We start from the raw sequence: 17,640 nt of genomic DNA, 5'->3' as shown, positions 1-17,640 counted from the left end.
AATGCAAAAAAAAAAAGTTAGATGAAGAAAAATTGGAAAAATTTGTTTGCATTAATTTCCTCTTTTTTTTTCCCTCTATTTCTCTCCATTTTTAATTATAGTGTATATATATGTGTGTGTGTGTGTTTTTTTTTCTTGGATGGAATGTGAATAATTGCATATGCGGCCGTCAACCGGACATGCGATACATATACATTGAATGCACTTTTACTTATATTTTATATATACACCAGATCTATTCTCTTTTTTTTTTGGTAAACCTTTTTATTTATATATTATAAATATTTGTTATAAATTTATAAATTTATCGTTTTTAGTTTTAAACATAACATATTACATATATTTTTATGTTATAAATACTATACTTATTATCACTTTTTATAATAAGATTTGGTATCTTTTGGACTACTCGACGATTTATTGGAATATAAAACGGGGGAAAGCCCGTGAATAAGCCATGATTAATTATAATATGAGATTTGATACGATCGGATATATATAAATACGTGGTCATCGTCGTGTTTTCTGACGGCGACAAGTCTCCATAAAAAGACTAATTAAAGCATCTGATTTTGACTGTACATTCGTCACATATATGTATGCATATATGATATATGTATGCATATATGATATATGTATGTATGTATGTATGTATCGTTTATTTTCCGCAATGCCAAAAGCGGAACCATACGTAGATTAATTCATCCAGCAGCAGCAGCCTTATGGGAATAAAGTAAAAAAGATAATGTTTAAAAAAACACAAGAACATTCCTTCCGCTGTGGTGCTTGCAAGTTGTAGTAACTAATTTAATTATTATATTTAAAAATACTGCACAGACCACAAGTCATTTATATATATATTTATATATTAAAGTTGAAATGTTTTAAAATTGGTGAGGAAAATCGACAATAATAAAGATATATTTATCATCATTTAAAAAAAAGTATTTTATTTTGGTAGAAAAAATAGAAGGCAAGTATCAAACAACTACTACCATGGGTCCATGACAATCACGCCAAACCTCTCCCCGTCTTTCTACTGAGTCTGACTACCGATACATTTGTTTACAATATAAAAACATAATTTCCATATTATTTAATTCTCTATATAATTTTTATAAATATATTCAATAGTTAATAAGTACAAAGAATCAAAGAGATTCAAAGTATACAGATTCGTCGTCATCATCATACATTCATAAAATTAAGTTGATGTTTCAGCGTTTTATTCATATAGTTTTGTATAAATAAAGTCACCTTCCATTTCCTAAAAAGAAAACTATAAATATACAAATAGTTTATTATTTTGGTAACCAAATCATTACACAAACCGTTTCTTTTTTTCTTTTTTAATTTTTATGGTCATTTTTGTTAGCAATTTCGTTGATTACCGTGTTTAAGATACCTCTATCGCAGTTGCAACAATAGGAACAGGATGATAATAGCCCAAACAAAATGAAATCTGGAGAGAGGGAGAGTGAGAAAGGTGGGGTTGGTGATGGCGAGAGCGGGGGCTGAGTAGCAAGCTGCATCAATGGCGGAAGGCCTGTTGGTAAGCAGAAAGAGAAACCCTTTCGCCGTCGTAAATGTAATTGTCGGGATATCACGTGTTTCTGTCTCTTCGCCTGCAGAATTTTCTCGCCATGTTTTCACCCTTTTCTTTTTTTCCCGAGAAAACACACCTCGAGGCTCGAAGTGTTCTTTAGTTTTACCATCCGGCGGTAATGTGTCCTTATCGTCTCCCACTTCGTCCTCTCTCTGATCTGTATTCTCTTCTTATTTCATTGATAAAGATAACTCCTTTACCTTTTTTTCCTCTTCCCCCCCCCCCACCCCAAAAAAAAAATCCTTTTTTTTATTGCATCACTCGGAAATTGATTTAAAAACCGAAAGTGAAAACTCCAAATGGTGTTAGACAGAACATGGGCAAAGCTAATAAATGACGAATTCTTCTCATTTATGGCTTAGTTACTCAGCCACACTTCGAAGGGCCATTCCTTTATGGGATTTGTCATTTGTTGGTCTCTAGCAACTACAAATAAAAATGGTGGGGGCTCCTTGGTTTCTGATGAAATTTGGGATCTAGGGTTCTTCAAGTTCTTGGCTTTTTTTGGGGATTTCTGGGTATTTAGGTATGAATATGAGGATAGAGACTCAGATGGCATGTGGGTTGAATGTGACTTGCTTGCTATCATCCTCTGTTTCATGAAGGTTGTTGTTTCGTATTTACTGTTCTTTGGAGGTTTCAGTCTAATGGAATAAAGTCTCTTCATTTTCTCTTCAAAAATTGCCAAAAAGCTTCAAACTTTATGGCTGAGATTTAGATATATCATCTGCTTTTGGTCGCAGGTTTTGGTGGGCTAGGCAGAAGAGAATTTATACACGCTTATTTCTGCAGAAACCGAAGCTTAGCTAACCATGGATCTCAATTTCAGAAAGTGCTTTGCTTCAAAGGTTTGTTCATTATTCTCACACCACAAGTCTAAGATTCGTTACAGTTTTGAGTTGATGAATCATTGCAATTCTTGAGAGAGATTCTATAGATTTTACAATTCCCAGATTTGAAGAAGCTGCTGGGTTTTGTGTTTGTGTTGCAGAAGGAATCATGGAGGTCTGTAGTGCTTCTTGCTTATCAGAGTCTCGGTGTCGTCTATGGAGATTTGAGCATTTCCCCACTGTACGTGTTTCGAAGTACTTTCGCTGAAGACATTCATCACTCAGAGACCAACGAAGAGATCTTCGGTGTTCTGTCCTTTGTCTTCTGGACTCTCACTTTGGTCCCTTTGATCAAATATGTCTTCATTGTTCTCCGGGCCGACGATAATGGAGAAGGTGAGTCCTTTCTGTTAAAAAAAGCATAAGAACAACGTTCAATGAGAGATATTACTTAACACACATAGCAATCGAAACTTTTTTCGCAGGAGGGACCTTTGCTCTGTATTCTCTGCTCTGTCGTCACGCCAAAGTTAGCCTTCTGCCGAACCGACAGCTCGCTGACGAGGCACTGTCGACGTATAAACTGGAGCATCCACCCGAGAAGAATCACGACTCGTGGTTGAAGAGATACCTCGAGAAACACAAGTCTCTTCACACTGCTTTACTGGTTTTGGTTCTTATTGGCACTTGTATGGTAATCGGAGATGGAATTCTCACTCCAGCTATTTCTGGTATGACCATCATTTTCGTATATGTATATACGTATGCTTCAAGAATTCGATGTTTGGTTTCGGGTTCGGCTAAGAGTTTTTCTTTGTTAACCTCTTGTGTTGTAGTTTTTTCTGCTGTGTCTGGTCTCGAACTATCAATGTCTAAGGAACACCATGAATGTAAGTGGGAAGAAATCTGGTTACTGTAAAGAGATGAATCGATCAGCAAAGTTTTCATTTTCTGATGAATGCTTCCTCGGTGTTTTTGCAGATGCCGTGATTCCGATAACATGTGTCATCTTAGTCTGCCTCTTCGCCCTTCAGCATTTTGGAACGCATCGTATTGGATTTGTTTTCGCTCCCATTGTCTTGACTTGGTTGCTATGTATAAGCAGTCTCGGCATATACAATATAATCAAGTGGAACCCTCATGTGTATAAAGCTCTGTCTCCAACGTACATGTTCATGTTCTTGAAAAAGACGAGAAGAAGTGGATGGATGTCCCTCGGCGGGATCTTGTTGTGCATAACCGGTGAGTTTGGACAATGCCCTTCTCGTCGGGATCTTCGATAGAAATTTCACTCACGGGTTTGCTTTCAGGTTCCGAGGCCATGTTTGCTGATCTCGGGCACTTCTCTTACGCAGCAATTCAGGCACGTTTTTTTAAACTTAAACTCAGATTCTTATCTGGGTCTGAATGATTCGATTCATATTTTCTTCTTTTGTTAGATTGCCTTTACCTTCGTGGTTTACCCGGCTCTTATATTGGCTTACATGGGGCAAGCGGCTTACTTATCCCGGCATCACCATTCCATTTATAAGATAGGGTTCTATGTCTCCGTGCCTCGTAAGTGTCTCTCTTATTCAAGAACCGTAAAAGTTTTTGTTTTCTGTCAAAGAAATCTTGAAACTTTGAGTGTATATTTTTTGTTGGATTTGAACAGAAAGTGTGAAGTGGCCTGTGCTCGTGATTGCGATTCTTGCGTCTGTCGTCGGAAGCCAAGCGATCATCAGCGGGACTTTCTCCATCATAAACCAGAGCCAGTCTCTCGGCTGCTTCCCGAGAGTCAAGGTTGTTCACACGTCCGATAAGATCCATGGTCAGATTTACATTCCCGAGATTAACTGGCTGCTAATGATTCTCTGCATCGCTGTCACAATCGGGTTTCGGGATGTAAAACACCTCGGAAATGCATCGGGTAAACCCATTAACACCTTCAAACAAGGGTCTTGGATTAGGGTTTCTTGTTGGTGATGAAAGTTTCGAACTTTGTGGTTGCAGGGCTAGCTGTAATGGCGGTCATGCTGGTAACGACGTGCTTGATGTCGTTAGTCATCGTTATCTGCTGGCACAAGCCGCCGATCCTAGCCATGGCGTTCCTGCTCTTCTTCGGTTCGGTCGAACTCCTTTACTTCTCGGCCTCGCTCACCAAATTCCGCGAAGGGGCTTGGCTACCGATCCTCCTCGCCCTTTTCCTCATGACCGTCATGTTCGTCTGGCACTACGCCACCGTCAAGAAATATGAGTACGATCTCCACAACAAGGTCTCCCTCGAATGGCTCCTCGCGTTAGGCCCGAGCCTCGGAATCACCCGAGTTCCCGGTATCGGATTAGTCTTCACCGATCTAACCTCGGGTATTCCCGCAAACTTCTCACGGTTCGTCACCAACCTCCCGGCTTTCCACCGAGTTCTGGTCTTCGTCTGCGTGAAATCCGTTCCCGTCCCTTATGTTCCGCCGGCCGAGAGGTACCTCGTGGGACGGGTAGGACCAGTGGACCACCGCTCGTACCGCTGTATCGTGCGTTACGGGTACCGAGACGTCCACCAGGACGTGGATTCCTTCGAAGCGGAGCTTGTGAGCAGACTGGCGGATTTCATACGGTACGACTGGCATAGAAGAACACAGGGCGGAGCCCACGATCAGGACCACGACGACACATCGCGGTCAGTCCGATCGAACGAATCAACCAGCGAGTCGAGACTAGCGGTGATCGGGACAGTGGCGTTCGAGATCGAGGAGAGCCTGCAGCCGGAGAGCGTGTCGGTGGGGTTCACAACAGTGGAGAGCATCAACGACGTGATTGAGATGGAGACGACGATGCAGCCACAGCAAGCCAACGCCATGAAAAGGGTGAGGTTTGCAGTGGAGGAGGAGGAGGAAGAAGAGGAGGAGGAGATGGAGCTGATGGAGGAGATGGAGGAGCTGGTAACGGCGCAGCAGGCGGGGACGGCGTTCATATTAGGGCACTCGCACGTGAAGGCGAAACAGGGTTCGTCACTTGTGAAGAGATTGGCTGTGAATTTCGGATACAACTTCTTGCGGAGGAATTGCAGAGGTCCCGATGTTTCCCTCAAGGTCCCTCCCGTTTCCCTCTTGGAGGTCGGCATGGTTTACATCGTTTAGAGACTCCTCTCTCATCTCTCTCTCTACTGTAAATGCTGACACTCCTTTTGTTTCTTACAAAACTGAGACCGAAGATGGTGTCTGTCGTCGTGTGTTTTTCTTAATGTTGGGTTATAGATTGTAATTATGTTAAATCGCTGATTTTTGTTTTGGCAATTAATTTAGTTTGGGTACGTAAGTAAATCCATTATGCATGCCACTACGTCTATAACGTAAATCTATGCATCCATGGTGTACATATGGTTTGGTACGAATGCATGACAAAAACGACGTCGGATCATATTTGACCGAACTTGAGATGTAGTTTGAAGGATCGAAACGACGCCGGGTCGATGTCTCATCATCACGCAACGACGGGGCTGTAGCGGGAGAATTTTGGCGGGAAAATCCATAACTACATTTATATAATCCAATTCGCGGGAAGAAACTCGCGGAACAGCACCGCTTCGCTTCCCGTTTTACAGTTTCACTACATTGACTCTGCGACGCAGACAAAGTTTCGCGAGATCCGGAAATGGGAGGGCCGCCGTACGATTGTCGGGCAAATCCGCTCGGAGCCGTCCGATTCACCTTGAACAAGGCGATATCTTCGGTCTCCGACCCGGCGGCGTTTGACGGGAAGGACTGGGGCGCCGTTGATCTCTTCCGACAATTATTTTCCGATGATTCCGCGCTGTCCCAGGTCTGTAATCGATAGTCTCTGCTTGTCTGATTATGGTTTTAAGGCAATTAGTTTGGATTTCTGGGGAATTGGTTTTGAAAGATCTCAGGGGAAACCCAGAAAAAATAGGATTTTTCAAGTGTGTGATGTGGTTCGAGCTCCGACGGTTGATTGGGTCTCGAGGGTTTGTGCTCTCGATGAGTGATTTGTGGTTAATTCTTAGCTTCGTATTTGAAAGTAATGGTACTGTGGTGTTTGTCTAATGCAGGTTCCAATTCTAGATTCGTCGTCTATCAAACGGCTGCAGCCCAATACCCTTGTCCGGTTTCGTGGGATGATACAGGACATGCTTGGAAATGAATTCTACGCTGGTGCTTACAAGGTATTTAACTTGTGTCTGATGTTTTGTACTGAAGATGCCTGTGATCTTGGCCTTGAAATTACAATAACATAACTATGGGTTTTCTTGTTTTAAGGATGGTTCAACATGGAGAACCAATAAGTACAGTGATGTTTCCCAGTTACCTGCTGCTTCTTCCCCTGACATTCGAGTTTGGGAGCGTCACTTGCTACACTGTATTCCTGTATGTCCTCAGTGTTCGCATTGGCCTTGGTTTAGGTCCACAGTATTGCCTAGATATTTGTATACGATCAAATTCATGCTACAGGTCTCATATGATCAGTAATATGTAGGTCCCTGGACAAAATTCATGGATTGAATCTCCTTCTGAAGAATTGGAGAGCTGCTTCATGGATCTTGCTGGCCAGCACAGGGAAAAACGTGCCAGGGAAGATGAGGAAAATGACTGACTCATGAACTTGAATGTAAATTCCCTTGTCTAATTTGTTTTGTTTTTTCATTTCATTGCTCGTGATAACCATTTCACCTTTAGATAGTTATGAATTTCTTGCTGTAGTGCTAGTCTGAATCTTTTACATTATGATCTCTAGGAGGCATAAGAAAGCCAACTCCTGCTTCTAGTTGTCATGCCTGCAGATGCTGACCAAAGTCGCTACGTTAAAATCGATTAGATCATTATAGGGGATAGGTGGATGATCATGTTCATATTTCATGTGTTTCTAAATGCAAAAACTTTGAGGTGAAGGTTGGCAAAACCTCCATAAATTGCCTATCTTTTGGGATTTATGATCTATATAACTTACTTGAAACGCCATATTTTGTTGCAGGAGTCTGAGATTGAGTTTAGATATTCTCTTGCCAAGAAAATGGTAAGGAGTCACGCTTGATCAGTATTCTTATATCTAAAAACATGCTTCGGTGTTAAATCCAACATTGATACAATCAACTGTTGAGAAAAACCACAGATTGGAAAATTTTCCCTGAACCTTCACTTGCGAAATTGCGAGAAGTATAGGTTTTAGATGATTAAAACAAACTTCATAGTCTGAATTTGTGTTAGAACATTTCTGACCTTCTTTGGTTTATATATTCTAGAGAGCTGTTGAAGGTCCTTCCTTTTCGGAATCTCTGGTTCCTGGGACTGATGGTACTCCAACTAGTTTGGCTATTCTGCCTTCTGCTGATAGAGAGTGTCTGCCTTGTCTCGTGAAGGTCAGGATTTGATTTCTTGTAAATTGTTATGCATTAACATGCACATACAGATCACATGAAAAAAAGACAATTGAGAACACCCTAATGTGGCTTTGTAGATTTATGATTCGCCAGAGGCAGATCTGAAGCTCAACGATGTGGTTGAATTTGTCGGGGTGCTAACTTTTGATCCAAACATGGTATCAGGTAGAGATGCTCACGATGAATTGTCGGAAGGTCTTGAAGCTGACATGGTTCAGTTGCCCCCTGGAAAGGTAGCAACATTCACCTAGATGTTTCCAGTTATCCGTATGAAAATTCATCGTGAGCCAACATATATTGACAGTTACTAACGCTGCTTTTGTTTTGTTAAGGTTCCACGTCTCCACAGTCTTGTCCACAGGAAGCTTGAAGCCCAACATTTCCTCTCTGCTCCTTCCTTAATAGAGGCAAGTGTTCAGTTAGTGTTTTTGGCTGTCACGAATTCCTCGTAGTCCTGCCTTGTTTCTGAATGCTCTTGTTAATTTGATCTGGCAGCCAAAATCTCCGAAAATGTTCAAAGAGATAAGAGAGAGTTTGATGAAGTACCTCACAGGATTGCTCGGGAATGATGACATTGCAGCTCAGTTTGTGTTGTTGCATCTCCTATCGAAGGTACTTGGCTAAATAGGAGCGTTTGATTCTTTTTTATTGCCTGTTTCTGTCAATCTCCAGAGCTACAGAGTGATAAGTGTCCCACATTGGAAAATGAGAGGGATTTGGGCCAATATATAAGTAAGGGTCAAACCTCGACTCTTAAGCTAGCTTTTGTGGTGGAGTTAGGGCCTAAATCTTATTACAGAGACTAGCAAGTTACATTTTGTTTGGAATCTGATGGTTTGTTCTAATGTTGTCCCATTTGACTAGGTGCATGGTAGAGTAGATGATGTTGTTGTGGGTAAGCTTTCACTTAATCTTACGGGACTGAATAAAGAAAGCATGTCCATCTTCGGCACTCGACTTAATCACGCCCTCAAGAGTCTGCTGCCATTCACACAGTCTATACCACTTACCATCGAGTATCTAAACACTATCTCACTTGCCCCCAAGAAAGATTACCAAATAAACAGGCAAGATCCATCTCTATTGTGTTGGAAATGTCTTCCGATTTTTTACATCTGTGTTACATCTTCCTGCTTCTGCATGTTGTTTGAAATTATTATTGTGTATGACCCAGATTGGTGCCTGGTGCTCTACAACTTGCTGATGGCACACACTTGACATTTGATGAAACCCAGTTGCAATCTGGCACTTTGAACTCTGTCGGGGTCGAGAATGCAAGATTGCTGAAAAATTTATTGGAATATCAGAAGGTAATGTCATTTTCAACATCAGAACCTGAGAACGGGCCAATGGTCTCCCGGAGTTTTCACTTCATCAACCTCTAATATGAATTTGACATCAGCTGTTACAGTTGGAGTATGATTTCCAGTACTATAAAATGGAAATGTCAGCTGATGTTCAAGTGCTCATCTTCTCCAAGGGGAAGTCAAACACTATGCCGGCTGATTTGGTTGTACCTTTTCAACCCTCCGAAGCAAATTCCTTTGAATCCGTCGCCCCAGAGGCTGCAGAAACTTGGAGATGGTACTTAGCAACCTGTAGAACGTTACCATACTCAATAGGACAGGAAATTCAGCAGGTACTACACATGTTAAAAGCCGAATCTGAACTTCTCGTGTCTTTATAAGTTAGGGTTGTCTTTGAAGAAAAATGCTCTGTTTCACATTGTGTTTGAACATGGTTGTATCCGATACATTACAGGTGGTGGAGAACGATTTGGTTGCCGTGAGGCAAGCTGATCGTAGTTTAGGCAGCCAAGACTTAAGCAGGTAAGGAAGACAGTTTTTTTCCATCGGTTTCTCATCATCTAAGCACATGCCGGTCTTCGGATCTGATCAAACGCAACAAATTTGATTGTCTTTTTTTCAGATTATTGACGATGGCTCGTTTGATGTCCGCAAGTTTCGGAGAGACAACCCTTTCGCTAGAGCACTGGCAAATGGTGCTGGAACTGGAAAGACTTGGAAGGGAAAGACTCAAATTGAACCTTTAATGTAATCTCAAAAGAGTTGCCATAGATATGATTTCAATGTATTATAGGTATCTGTTGTAAAAAGAAAAAACATGATTGAAATCCTAAACACTTATATATATTTCTATTCTGCGATCCAGTTTGACAACAAAAAAAGCTACAAGTAGACTGACTTCTGTACCGAAATAAGCTCTGGTTTACATATGGGATTTCAACAGGTTTGCTAAAGGGCAGAACCCGGAGTTGTTGACAGCATCATGAAAGATCTGTGGCCTCGGACAGGGAAGAAAGGTCTCGAACGCCTCTGGCCTCGTCGCCATTTGCAGCTCTGTCTCATGATCATTACATTCTTCCACGTCTGCTTTCTTCTCCTTCTCGCCTTCCTCTCCGGTGATGAACTTATGCTTCAACAGATCAGAAACAGTTCCTCTCTCTTCCGGGTTTCTTGCGAGACAAGTCTCCAAGAACTCCCTCGCATCCCGAGGCAGATTCTCGGGGATTTCGGGTGCGTCTCCCTTCCTCAAAGCTTCTTTGATCTTCTCTTCCTCGTTCTCGTCGAAGGGCCAGGGCAGTTCTCCCGTTAACATCTCAAAAACGACGCAGCCCATCGACCATATATCGAGGGCTTTTCCGATTTTTCCCTCGTTCACCGACTCTGGCGACATGTATACAGGATCTCCCCAGAACGGAGAGCCCTCCTTCCACCAGTCGTCTTCGTCTCCGACTTCCCTTGAAATCCCGAAATCTGCGATCTTAACCTCGTACGATGCGCTCGAATCTCCATCTCCACTTGGGAAAACGAGGATGTTGCCGGGTTTAAGGTCGCAATGGACAAACCCATTTCCGTGGAGGGAGACAAGACCTTCAAGAATCATGCGGGAGAACTGTCTGGTCATCTGGACAGGCATTCTCCGACCATCGAACTCGCCCATGAGATCGTCGAGTGTCCCTCCCTCCGCGTACTCCAAGAAGAGCCTGTAAATCTTGAACCCTAACCTGGTGGAGTCCACGTGTAACTCGTCGTTGAAGCTCTGTACGATTCCGCGACAGCCTCGGAGTTTGGAAAGAATCCGAATCTCTTTGTGGAGATAGTCGTAGTTCCACGCGTGGCTGCTCTTCCTCGCCACGTGGACGAAGGAGCCGTCGTCGGAGTTTGCGAACTTGACGAGATCGACTTCTCCGAAAGAACCCTTCCCCAGCTTCTTCACGACCTCCATCTCTCTCCGTTCAACAACTGATCGGCGATCTTGATTCTTTGTTTTCTTTTTCTTTTCTTCTTTATTTATACTGCTTCGAAGCTTGGGATACATCAGAGAAAAGGAAACTTACGTAAATCCCCTTCTCTAATTATTTGTAAAAATAATTTGGAAAAAATGGAAAAAAAAACTATTTTCAAATTTTAAACATCTGAAGATGCCTTTTTTTTCCACGAAACGAAAAAAATTCAGTTTTATTAGAGAATAGAATCTCAAAATTATCATGGATATTAATTATTTTAAACATATGTGAGTATATTAACTAGTTAAATTTTTCGTATAAATATATAAATTCAAAATTCTTTCGGATTACCGCTAGAAAATAGTAAAAACGTTAAGTTAACATTTGGAATATCTATATTCTAAAAATAATAACAATTAATAACATATTCAAATTTATCACATCTCAAAAGTTTATAGTATATTAATTTACACGAAAGTTTCCTTTCTTATACTGCTCCGAAGCTTGGGGCTCAAGGGACTTAATTGTGTAGTTTAAGTGGGAGGAAGGTACATAACAAAAGGAAACTCACGTAAATATCCTAATTTAATTATTTGTAAAATAATTTGGCAAAAAAATAAAAAAAATTGCCTTTTTTTTCGGAACAAAAAATTGTCAGTTTTATTGGAGAATGGAAACTCAAAATTATCATAGATATTGCCATTTTAAGAGAAAAATATATGAAGTTGTACAAAGGAAACTAAAACTCCTATAAAAAAATAAATGAAGGTTAATTGTAAAAAATTTCAGATTAATCTCGGATTTTTAAATATGTAAATACATTAACTGTTTTATTTGTTTTTATAAAAATACAAATTTCTAAATTCTTGGATTACCTTCAGAATTATAAAACATTAAATGAACATTTGAGATATCTATATTTTAAAAGAAATGACCATTAATAACATATATTTAAAGTTATTATTATATGGTGGGAATTCAACCGCATTTGGAAAGTTTAGATATTTAAATGAAAATTCCAAATAACACAGATTATAAGTCACGAATAACACTAATTTGAGAAGATAAATTATTTAGACTTTCGTTTTGTCACAAGGTTTAGTTATGAACCCACTATATATATATATATATATATATATATAAAATAACAGCATTTGGGTGCAGAAAATATATAATTTGTGAAAACTATAGATTATAAGAACAAAATTTTCAATAGTAGTAAAGACAAGAGCAGCCTTTGTACAGAAATCAACTGTCATAACAAAAAGAATTACGACTTTAACATCGATCAGAAAGAGATTACCATGAAACCGATTTAGAATCGCATCGGGTTAACCAAAGCCAAAGCGACGAGAACACGGTTTACTTGTGGTACAAGAAAAGGGTTGAGAAGGCGTTGGGGTTTTGGTGAATGTCGTTGTTTATAGATTTTGTTTAAGATTAGATAAAGATAGAATTTTAAATTATTTATTTTTATTATCAATAAATTTTAAAATAAATAAATGGAAGTAAAGAATTTAAAAACCTGTCGTATAAACATTATTAGAAATATAATTAGATAATATATAATTTATATTTATGAAGAGTTATGATAATTTTTATTTATTTGTTATAGAAATACCAATAGTTTTATAATGAAAAATAAATAAATATGGGGTCTTAGTGATGATGAGATGCTCGTTGAGAAGAGAATTGCATGTAAACCCTTTTAACATGAATTTGGACAATTATATATGATGCACTAACACGTATTTCAAAACACGTGTCATATTGATAGTAGTCTGAAATTGAAGAAGAATACACTTGAAAGAATTGAACTTTTCCCTTACATAAAAAGAAAAAAACAAACAAACCCTAAAACCCAAAACTAGAATGACGACGAGCCACCATCGCTCTGTCACATGGGAATTTGAGACGCTACTTTGGCGACAAAGGGATGATCCATCAGCCTCTCCGTGGTCCACCGCTCGAACGGATGCAGCTTCATGCATTTGCTGACGAAATCCTTGGCCTCCGCCGAGATATTTTCCGGTACCTCCCACCGGTAGAAACCTCCGCCATCAGCGTCCTCCACCGGCGCCTCGCTAAGACCGATCATCTCAATTACCAGACAGCCTAGAGACCAGATGTCCAGATCGGGACCGATCTTTCCACTCGGTCCTATCGACTCAGGCGACATGTACGGAGCCGTTCCCCTGTACTTCCTCTTGTGCGAGAAACTAGATTCGCCCGGCTCTCTCGCCAACCCGAAATCACAAATCTTCACCTCATATATCTCTCCCGATGCTTCTGAGCAAAACACGAGTATGTTCGTCGACTTGAGATCGCAATGGACGTACCCCTTCCCGTGAAGGGCCTTGAGTCCTCGGAGAATCATAAGCGTGCAACGCCTGACGTCATTTTCCGACAATTTCCAATCCCTTCCCTCCAAAATGTCCGATAGAGTTCCTTTTGGTGCATACTCTGTAAGAACTAAACTTAGAAAAATGATAATAAACAGAACATTAATTTCTGATATTTGCTTTTATATTTTTGCTGAAAAAAACATAAGAGAGAAGATGAAGTTTCTCCATGAAAACCTTACTTTATTTATTTGTTTTTCTGATATTTATAGAAATACAATAATCATAACTAAACCCTACGTACATGGAACACGTAGAAGAGTGGTTTAATAATCCAAAGACTAAGTCTCCTAAAAACTAGAAACCAAAAATCTAAACACAAGACTTATTCAAAGTGTATAACCAAAATATGACCGCAACTAACCAAACTATAATTAACTAAGAAAAACAAAACCCGACTCCGACAAGATTAAACCCAACATACTCGAGATAGATACTGCAGATTCGGACATCGTCTCCGATGGATTCGAACTCCAGAGAAGGGCTGTAGCATCTGACGATGTTTGGGACATGACTAAACTTGTTTAAGATCCTGAGTTCCTTGCGAAGAAACTCTTCGGCCATGCTCATGGCGAAGGTTGTCTTCTTCGCAAAGTACGATCGATCGTTCACCTTCACGAGCGAGACGATCCCGCAGCTCCCTTCTCCGATAACACGAACGGTCTGCATTGTTACTTCTTCCGGCAAGCACGGAACTTGCAAGTCGCATCTCTTCCTTGTCGGTTCATAACTCTGATTACGCAGAACCTGCATCATCTTCTCCATGTCTTCTTTCGTCCACAGCTGCTGGAAACTTCCTTTGATCTGTTGTCCGTCTCTGTACTTGTGTAGGGCTGTGTCTTTTATAGAGCGAGATCTAGGTTCTGTATGACGTGGAACACGTGTTTGTTAAGTCATTAATCATAATGGAACCTGGATTTCTTGTTTTTATTCTTATTTATCTTAAAATAAAACGTGCGACGGTAGAAAGGAAAAAGAGGTTATCTTGTCTTCCTTTTATTTTTTTCCTTTTTTATTTGTGTCTATCATTTATTTTATTTTTAAAATTTTCCGAGTAAAAAGGGAACTTGTACATGCATGTTTACTTAACTATTTTTCCATTAAATTCTAAATGAATAATATTTTTATTTTATTTATTTTAAACGTCTTAATTAGTAACCCATAACTCTGAATAATCGACAAATAGATAACAACAAAAAGGATGCTTAAAAACGATTCAAATCCCAAATCAAGAACACGAAAGATTCATGTTCATCTTTTAGTATCTGAGCCCTTTAGCAACCTCAAAGAAGTGAGCAACATTGTCTTCAGGGGTACCGACTTTGATGCCATGTCCGAGATTCAGAATGTGTTTGCCTCTCCCGGCTTTCCTCACCGTGTCGTGAATCCGACTCGTGATGAACTCTCTCGACCCGAAAAGCACACCCGGGTCCACGTTCCCCTGAACCGCCATGTCTCTTCCGAGCCGGTTCCTTCCTTCAGCCATATCCACCGTCCAGTCCAAGCTCACCACGTCTACCCCAGTTTGAGCCAGCCTCTCGAGCAATCCTCCCGACCCGCTGGCGTAAAGTATGAGAGGGAGTTTCGGGTGAGTTTGTTTCACCGAGTTCACGATCTCTTTCAGGTAAGGCAAGCTGAACTCCTCGAAGTCCACGGGGCTTAGCTCGGTGGCCCATGAATCGAAGATCTGAACTGCTTGAGCCCCGGAATCTGCTTGGTATCGTATGTACTTTATCATCGAGGCTGTGAATTTCTGAAGCAACGCGTGTAGAACCTGGAGAAGAAAGGAATGAATGTTCATATATGTATGACAGATGGATGCAGCAATGGCAATGCCAATTGAGAAATTTGCATCACCTTTGGTTGAGAGAAAGCTAATCTCTTGATTTTCGTGAAGTTCTTGGACGAACCGCCTTCTACGACGTATGATGAAAGTGTAAAAGGAGCGCCTACGAAACCCAACACCGCAGCTTCATTCCCCACCTGTAACGAAATCCATTCTCAGATTAAAAACAATGAATTAGGCTTTGAACAGGAACTCCATCATAGCAGCACGGGAAGAACCTCGTTTCTTAATATTCTGAGTGCTTCCCCGACGTATGGAACAGATTCTTCTGGTATGAATTCTCTAACTTGATCCACATCAGCAGCTGTCTCAGGCGGATTGAAAATAATGGGACCCTTTCCTTTCACGATGTCGAAAGGTATGTTCATTCCAGACAAGGGAGTGAGAATGTCTGAGAACAAAATCACCTTTCGACATTTAACAACAGACATTTCAACCGATTAGATATACTGCCAAGTTTGGGCTTTGTTCACAGAGAAAAAGTATTGGTAGACGACTAGACGAAAGTAGATCTTTACCCCGTCCGGTTTAAACACCTTCCATGGCTGCAGAGAAATTTCCACCACGAGATCGACATTCTCCGACCTCTCCCGGAAGAGAGGGTACTTCTCACAGAGGGTTTGATAACTCTGCAGTGAAATCGGCATTAAGGCCACCGAAATTCGTATGAACAAAACAGAACACATTAACACATTGTACCAAAGAAGTGCAAACCTGCCTTCATGTACCTCCCAGCTTGTCTCATGAGCCAAACTGGAGGTCTATCAACATCTTCACCCCTAACAGCGCTCAGTAGAAGAGGCTCGGCCGTTGATGAAACTTCACAGTCCGCTACAGTTCCTAGAGAAGAGCTTCCTACAGAAACATACAAAAATTCCATTAAATTCCCTAACGTGAAGAAGCTGAGAATGGCTCCATATACCAGAAGAAGGAAAATGAAATTCTACAGATTTCCATTTGGCAGGGCAAACACTATCCATCTATTAACACACCACGACTATCGAGCATTTCCAGATAACCCAAATATGTTAAAAGGGGCTATTTTTTCAACCTGGCTTAGGGCTATTGAGCCATTGCTCAGCAAAACTCGTACATGCTAATTTCTACTACAGATTTGCGGATACAGAGCAATCCGACACAGATTCTGTCAAATCGTGAAGAACCCATCAAATTCTATCCTGTTAAAGCAAGGAAAACAATGAAATTCAAGCATTACAACAGCAACCCTAACTTGCTTCTCCCTGCCCAAAATGAGCAAAATTTTCTCCTAAACTTGAGTGAAATTGACCAGATTAAGCAAAAAATTCCTGGCTTTCTCGATACCCATTCGAAATATAGCGAAATATTGATAAGAATTTACGGAAAGAAGGACAAAATTAAGGCACAGAATCGCATACCGCCGACAGAACAGCGAATCAGACGGGGCTTCTGATACGAGAGCGATTTCCTCGGAGAAATCGAGAGAGTGTTGAAGGAAGAAACCGAAGAGGCGTGGGCTTGAAGGATCTGCATCCTCTCTGATTGCAGAGAAATTTTTCTGGGCTATGCAACTCTTCCACGGGACCTTAGCATATCAGTATTTCAACGCATAGAACAACAACAACATGCTTCGGCACTTTGGTTGGGTTGACGAAGATAAGAGGATGATAAGAGTATCTACTGACGTGTCACTAACCATGCCTAGTCAGCTTTTACCGCATACTAGTGTGATTAGAGAACAACTACATAATTACAAGACTAAAATATCTAAAAATATTTTGTACTAACTTTTTATAATATAGAACTTTTTTTCTAAGATGACAAATATAATTTATAATTAATTACTATGAAAGAATAATTAATTAAGACAAAGTAATTTATTAAAAAACAGTATACGAAAGCGTAAAAAATTAAGGCTTTGAATGGAGATGGCTTTTATTTTGGGTTTTTGGTTTTAGTTTTTGGATTTTGGTTTTTAGTTTTTGGTTTTTGGCTTTTGGATTTTATAATATTTGAAAACTCAAAAAAAGTAGCTTTTGGTTTTTCATTGATTTTTTCACTAAAATGGCTTTCCAAGTTTTTAGGAAAAGTAATTTTGTAAAAATTTGAATGTTGTTTTTTTTTGTTTTTAGATTCTAAAAACTCCAAAAACTCCTACCATTCAAGGCCAAGTGGTGTTATTTTCATGTGAATTGTCTTGTTTTAAATATAAATTATGAAAATTTTATAATATAAAAACAATTGTTATATTCATTAAATTCGTGATTTTTTCCATTTAATTTATTTTCAATATTAATATTTATCTCTAAATTATAAATAAGGCGCAATATGTATTTTAATAAAATATAATTGTTTT

The 17,640-nt window shown here is 40.0% G+C and overlaps 5 protein-coding genes across 8 annotated transcripts; 2 read left to right on the top strand and 3 right to left on the bottom strand.

The window, feature by feature from the left end:
- The first annotated feature begins 1,354 nt into the window (after positions 1 to 1,354).
- On the top strand, positions 1,355 to 5,708 carry LOC104803196 (potassium transporter 2). 4 transcript variants are annotated; one of them, XM_010527078.2, is made up of 10 exons: positions 1,355 to 1,552; positions 2,350 to 2,454; positions 2,598 to 2,832; positions 2,922 to 3,167; positions 3,273 to 3,326; positions 3,418 to 3,678; positions 3,747 to 3,799; positions 3,876 to 3,993; positions 4,091 to 4,345; positions 4,429 to 5,708. In XM_010527078.2, exons 2-10 carry the CDS (start codon positions 2,419 to 2,421, stop codon positions 5,550 to 5,552), a joined length of 2,382 nt encoding a protein of 793 aa, XP_010525380.1. In that variant the 5' UTR covers positions 1,355 to 1,552; positions 2,350 to 2,418; the 3' UTR covers positions 5,553 to 5,708. The 4 variants fall into 4 exon arrangements, with proteins under 4 accessions (XP_010525380.1, XP_010525381.1, XP_010525382.1 ...); XM_010527079.2 differs by lacking the exon at positions 1,355 to 1,552 and adding an exon at positions 1,848 to 2,047; XM_010527080.2 differs by lacking the exon at positions 1,355 to 1,552 and adding an exon at positions 1,848 to 2,132.
- A 307-nt stretch (positions 5,709 to 6,015) lies between these two features.
- Positions 6,016 to 9,950, top strand: LOC104803295 (mini-chromosome maintenance complex-binding protein-like). Its single transcript, XM_010527214.1, has 14 exons — positions 6,016 to 6,234; positions 6,482 to 6,595; positions 6,690 to 6,797; positions 6,907 to 7,017; positions 7,402 to 7,443; positions 7,670 to 7,786; positions 7,885 to 8,040; positions 8,140 to 8,214; positions 8,303 to 8,419; positions 8,672 to 8,874; positions 8,982 to 9,117; positions 9,219 to 9,446; positions 9,569 to 9,636; positions 9,737 to 9,950. The coding sequence occupies exons 1-14, from the start codon at positions 6,067 to 6,069 to the stop codon at positions 9,858 to 9,860; spliced, it is 1,767 nt and encodes a 588-aa protein (XP_010525516.1). The 5' UTR covers positions 6,016 to 6,066; the 3' UTR covers positions 9,861 to 9,950.
- LOC104803294 (mitogen-activated protein kinase kinase kinase 1-like) lies at positions 9,874 to 11,065 on the bottom strand. Its single transcript, XM_010527213.2, has one exon. The coding sequence runs from the start codon at positions 11,054 to 11,056 to the stop codon at positions 10,037 to 10,039; it is 1,020 nt and encodes a 339-aa protein (XP_010525515.1). The 5' UTR covers positions 11,057 to 11,065; the 3' UTR covers positions 9,874 to 10,036.
- Positions 11,066 to 12,954: 1,889 nt separating this feature from the next.
- LOC104803293 (mitogen-activated protein kinase kinase kinase 1) lies at positions 12,955 to 14,224 on the bottom strand. Its single transcript, XM_010527212.1, has 2 exons — positions 13,897 to 14,224; positions 12,955 to 13,520 (listed from the first exon to the last, which is right to left on the bottom strand). The coding sequence occupies exons 1-2, from the start codon at positions 14,222 to 14,224 to the stop codon at positions 12,955 to 12,957; spliced, it is 894 nt and encodes a 297-aa protein (XP_010525514.1).
- A 418-nt stretch (positions 14,225 to 14,642) lies between these two features.
- On the bottom strand, positions 14,643 to 16,910 carry LOC104803195 (uroporphyrinogen decarboxylase 2, chloroplastic). Its single transcript, XM_010527076.2, has 6 exons — positions 16,703 to 16,910; positions 16,024 to 16,160; positions 15,824 to 15,934; positions 15,524 to 15,712; positions 15,317 to 15,442; positions 14,643 to 15,233 (listed from the first exon to the last, which is right to left on the bottom strand). The coding sequence occupies exons 1-6, from the start codon at positions 16,815 to 16,817 to the stop codon at positions 14,718 to 14,720; spliced, it is 1,194 nt and encodes a 397-aa protein (XP_010525378.1). The 5' UTR covers positions 16,818 to 16,910; the 3' UTR covers positions 14,643 to 14,717.
- Between the last annotated feature and the right edge of the window lie 730 nt (positions 16,911 to 17,640).

The sequence above is a fragment of the Tarenaya hassleriana genome, unplaced genomic scaffold (assembly GCF_000463585.1).
Source record: "Tarenaya hassleriana unplaced genomic scaffold, ASM46358v1 Cleome82, whole genome shotgun sequence".
Lineage (NCBI taxonomy): Eukaryota > Viridiplantae > Streptophyta > Magnoliopsida > Brassicales > Cleomaceae > Tarenaya > Tarenaya hassleriana.
Note: the sequence above shows the minus strand (reverse complement) of the source record. Positions and strands in the feature narration are given on the sequence as shown.

Excerpts from the sequence above, each read along its gene's own strand:
- LOC104803295 (XM_010527214.1), top strand. The coding sequence starts at position 6,067 with ATGGGAGGGCCGCCGTACGATTGTCGGGCAAATCCGCTCGGAGCCGTC. Across the intron at positions 7,444-7,669 it reads ATTCTCTTGCCAAGAAAATG|AGAGCTGTTGAAGGTCCTTC; the intron begins GTAAGGAGTCAC and ends TATATATTCTAG. Across the intron at positions 8,041-8,139 it reads TTCAGTTGCCCCCTGGAAAG|GTTCCACGTCTCCACAGTCT; the intron begins GTAGCAACATTC and ends TGTTTTGTTAAG.
- LOC104803294 (XM_010527213.2), bottom strand. The coding sequence starts at position 11,056 with ATGGAGGTCGTGAAGAAGCTGGGGAAGGGTTCTTTCGGAGAAGTCGAT.
- LOC104803293 (XM_010527212.1), bottom strand. The coding sequence starts at position 14,224 with ATGGAGAAGATGATGCAGGTTCTGCGTAATCAGAGTTATGAACCGACA. Across the intron at positions 13,521-13,896 it reads AGACGATGTCCGAATCTGCA|AGTATGCACCAAAAGGAACT; the intron begins GTATCTATCTCG and ends TAGTTCTTACAG.
- LOC104803196 (XM_010527078.2), top strand. The coding sequence starts at position 2,419 with ATGGATCTCAATTTCAGAAAGTGCTTTGCTTCAAAG. Across the intron at positions 2,455-2,597 it reads GAAAGTGCTTTGCTTCAAAG|AAGGAATCATGGAGGTCTGT; the intron begins GTTTGTTCATTA and ends TTTGTGTTGCAG. Across the intron at positions 3,327-3,417 it reads GTCTAAGGAACACCATGAAT|ATGCCGTGATTCCGATAACA; the intron begins GTAAGTGGGAAG and ends GTGTTTTTGCAG.
- LOC104803195 (XM_010527076.2), bottom strand. The coding sequence starts at position 16,817 with ATGCAGATCCTTCAAGCCCACGCCTCTTCGGTTTCTTCCTTCAACACT. Across the intron at positions 16,161-16,702 it reads GATTCGCTGTTCTGTCGGCG|GAAGCTCTTCTCTAGGAACT; the intron begins GTATGCGATTCT and ends ATGTTTCTGTAG. Across the intron at positions 15,443-15,523 it reads TCAGAATATTAAGAAACGAG|GTGGGGAATGAAGCTGCGGT; the intron begins GTTCTTCCCGTG and ends ATTTCGTTACAG.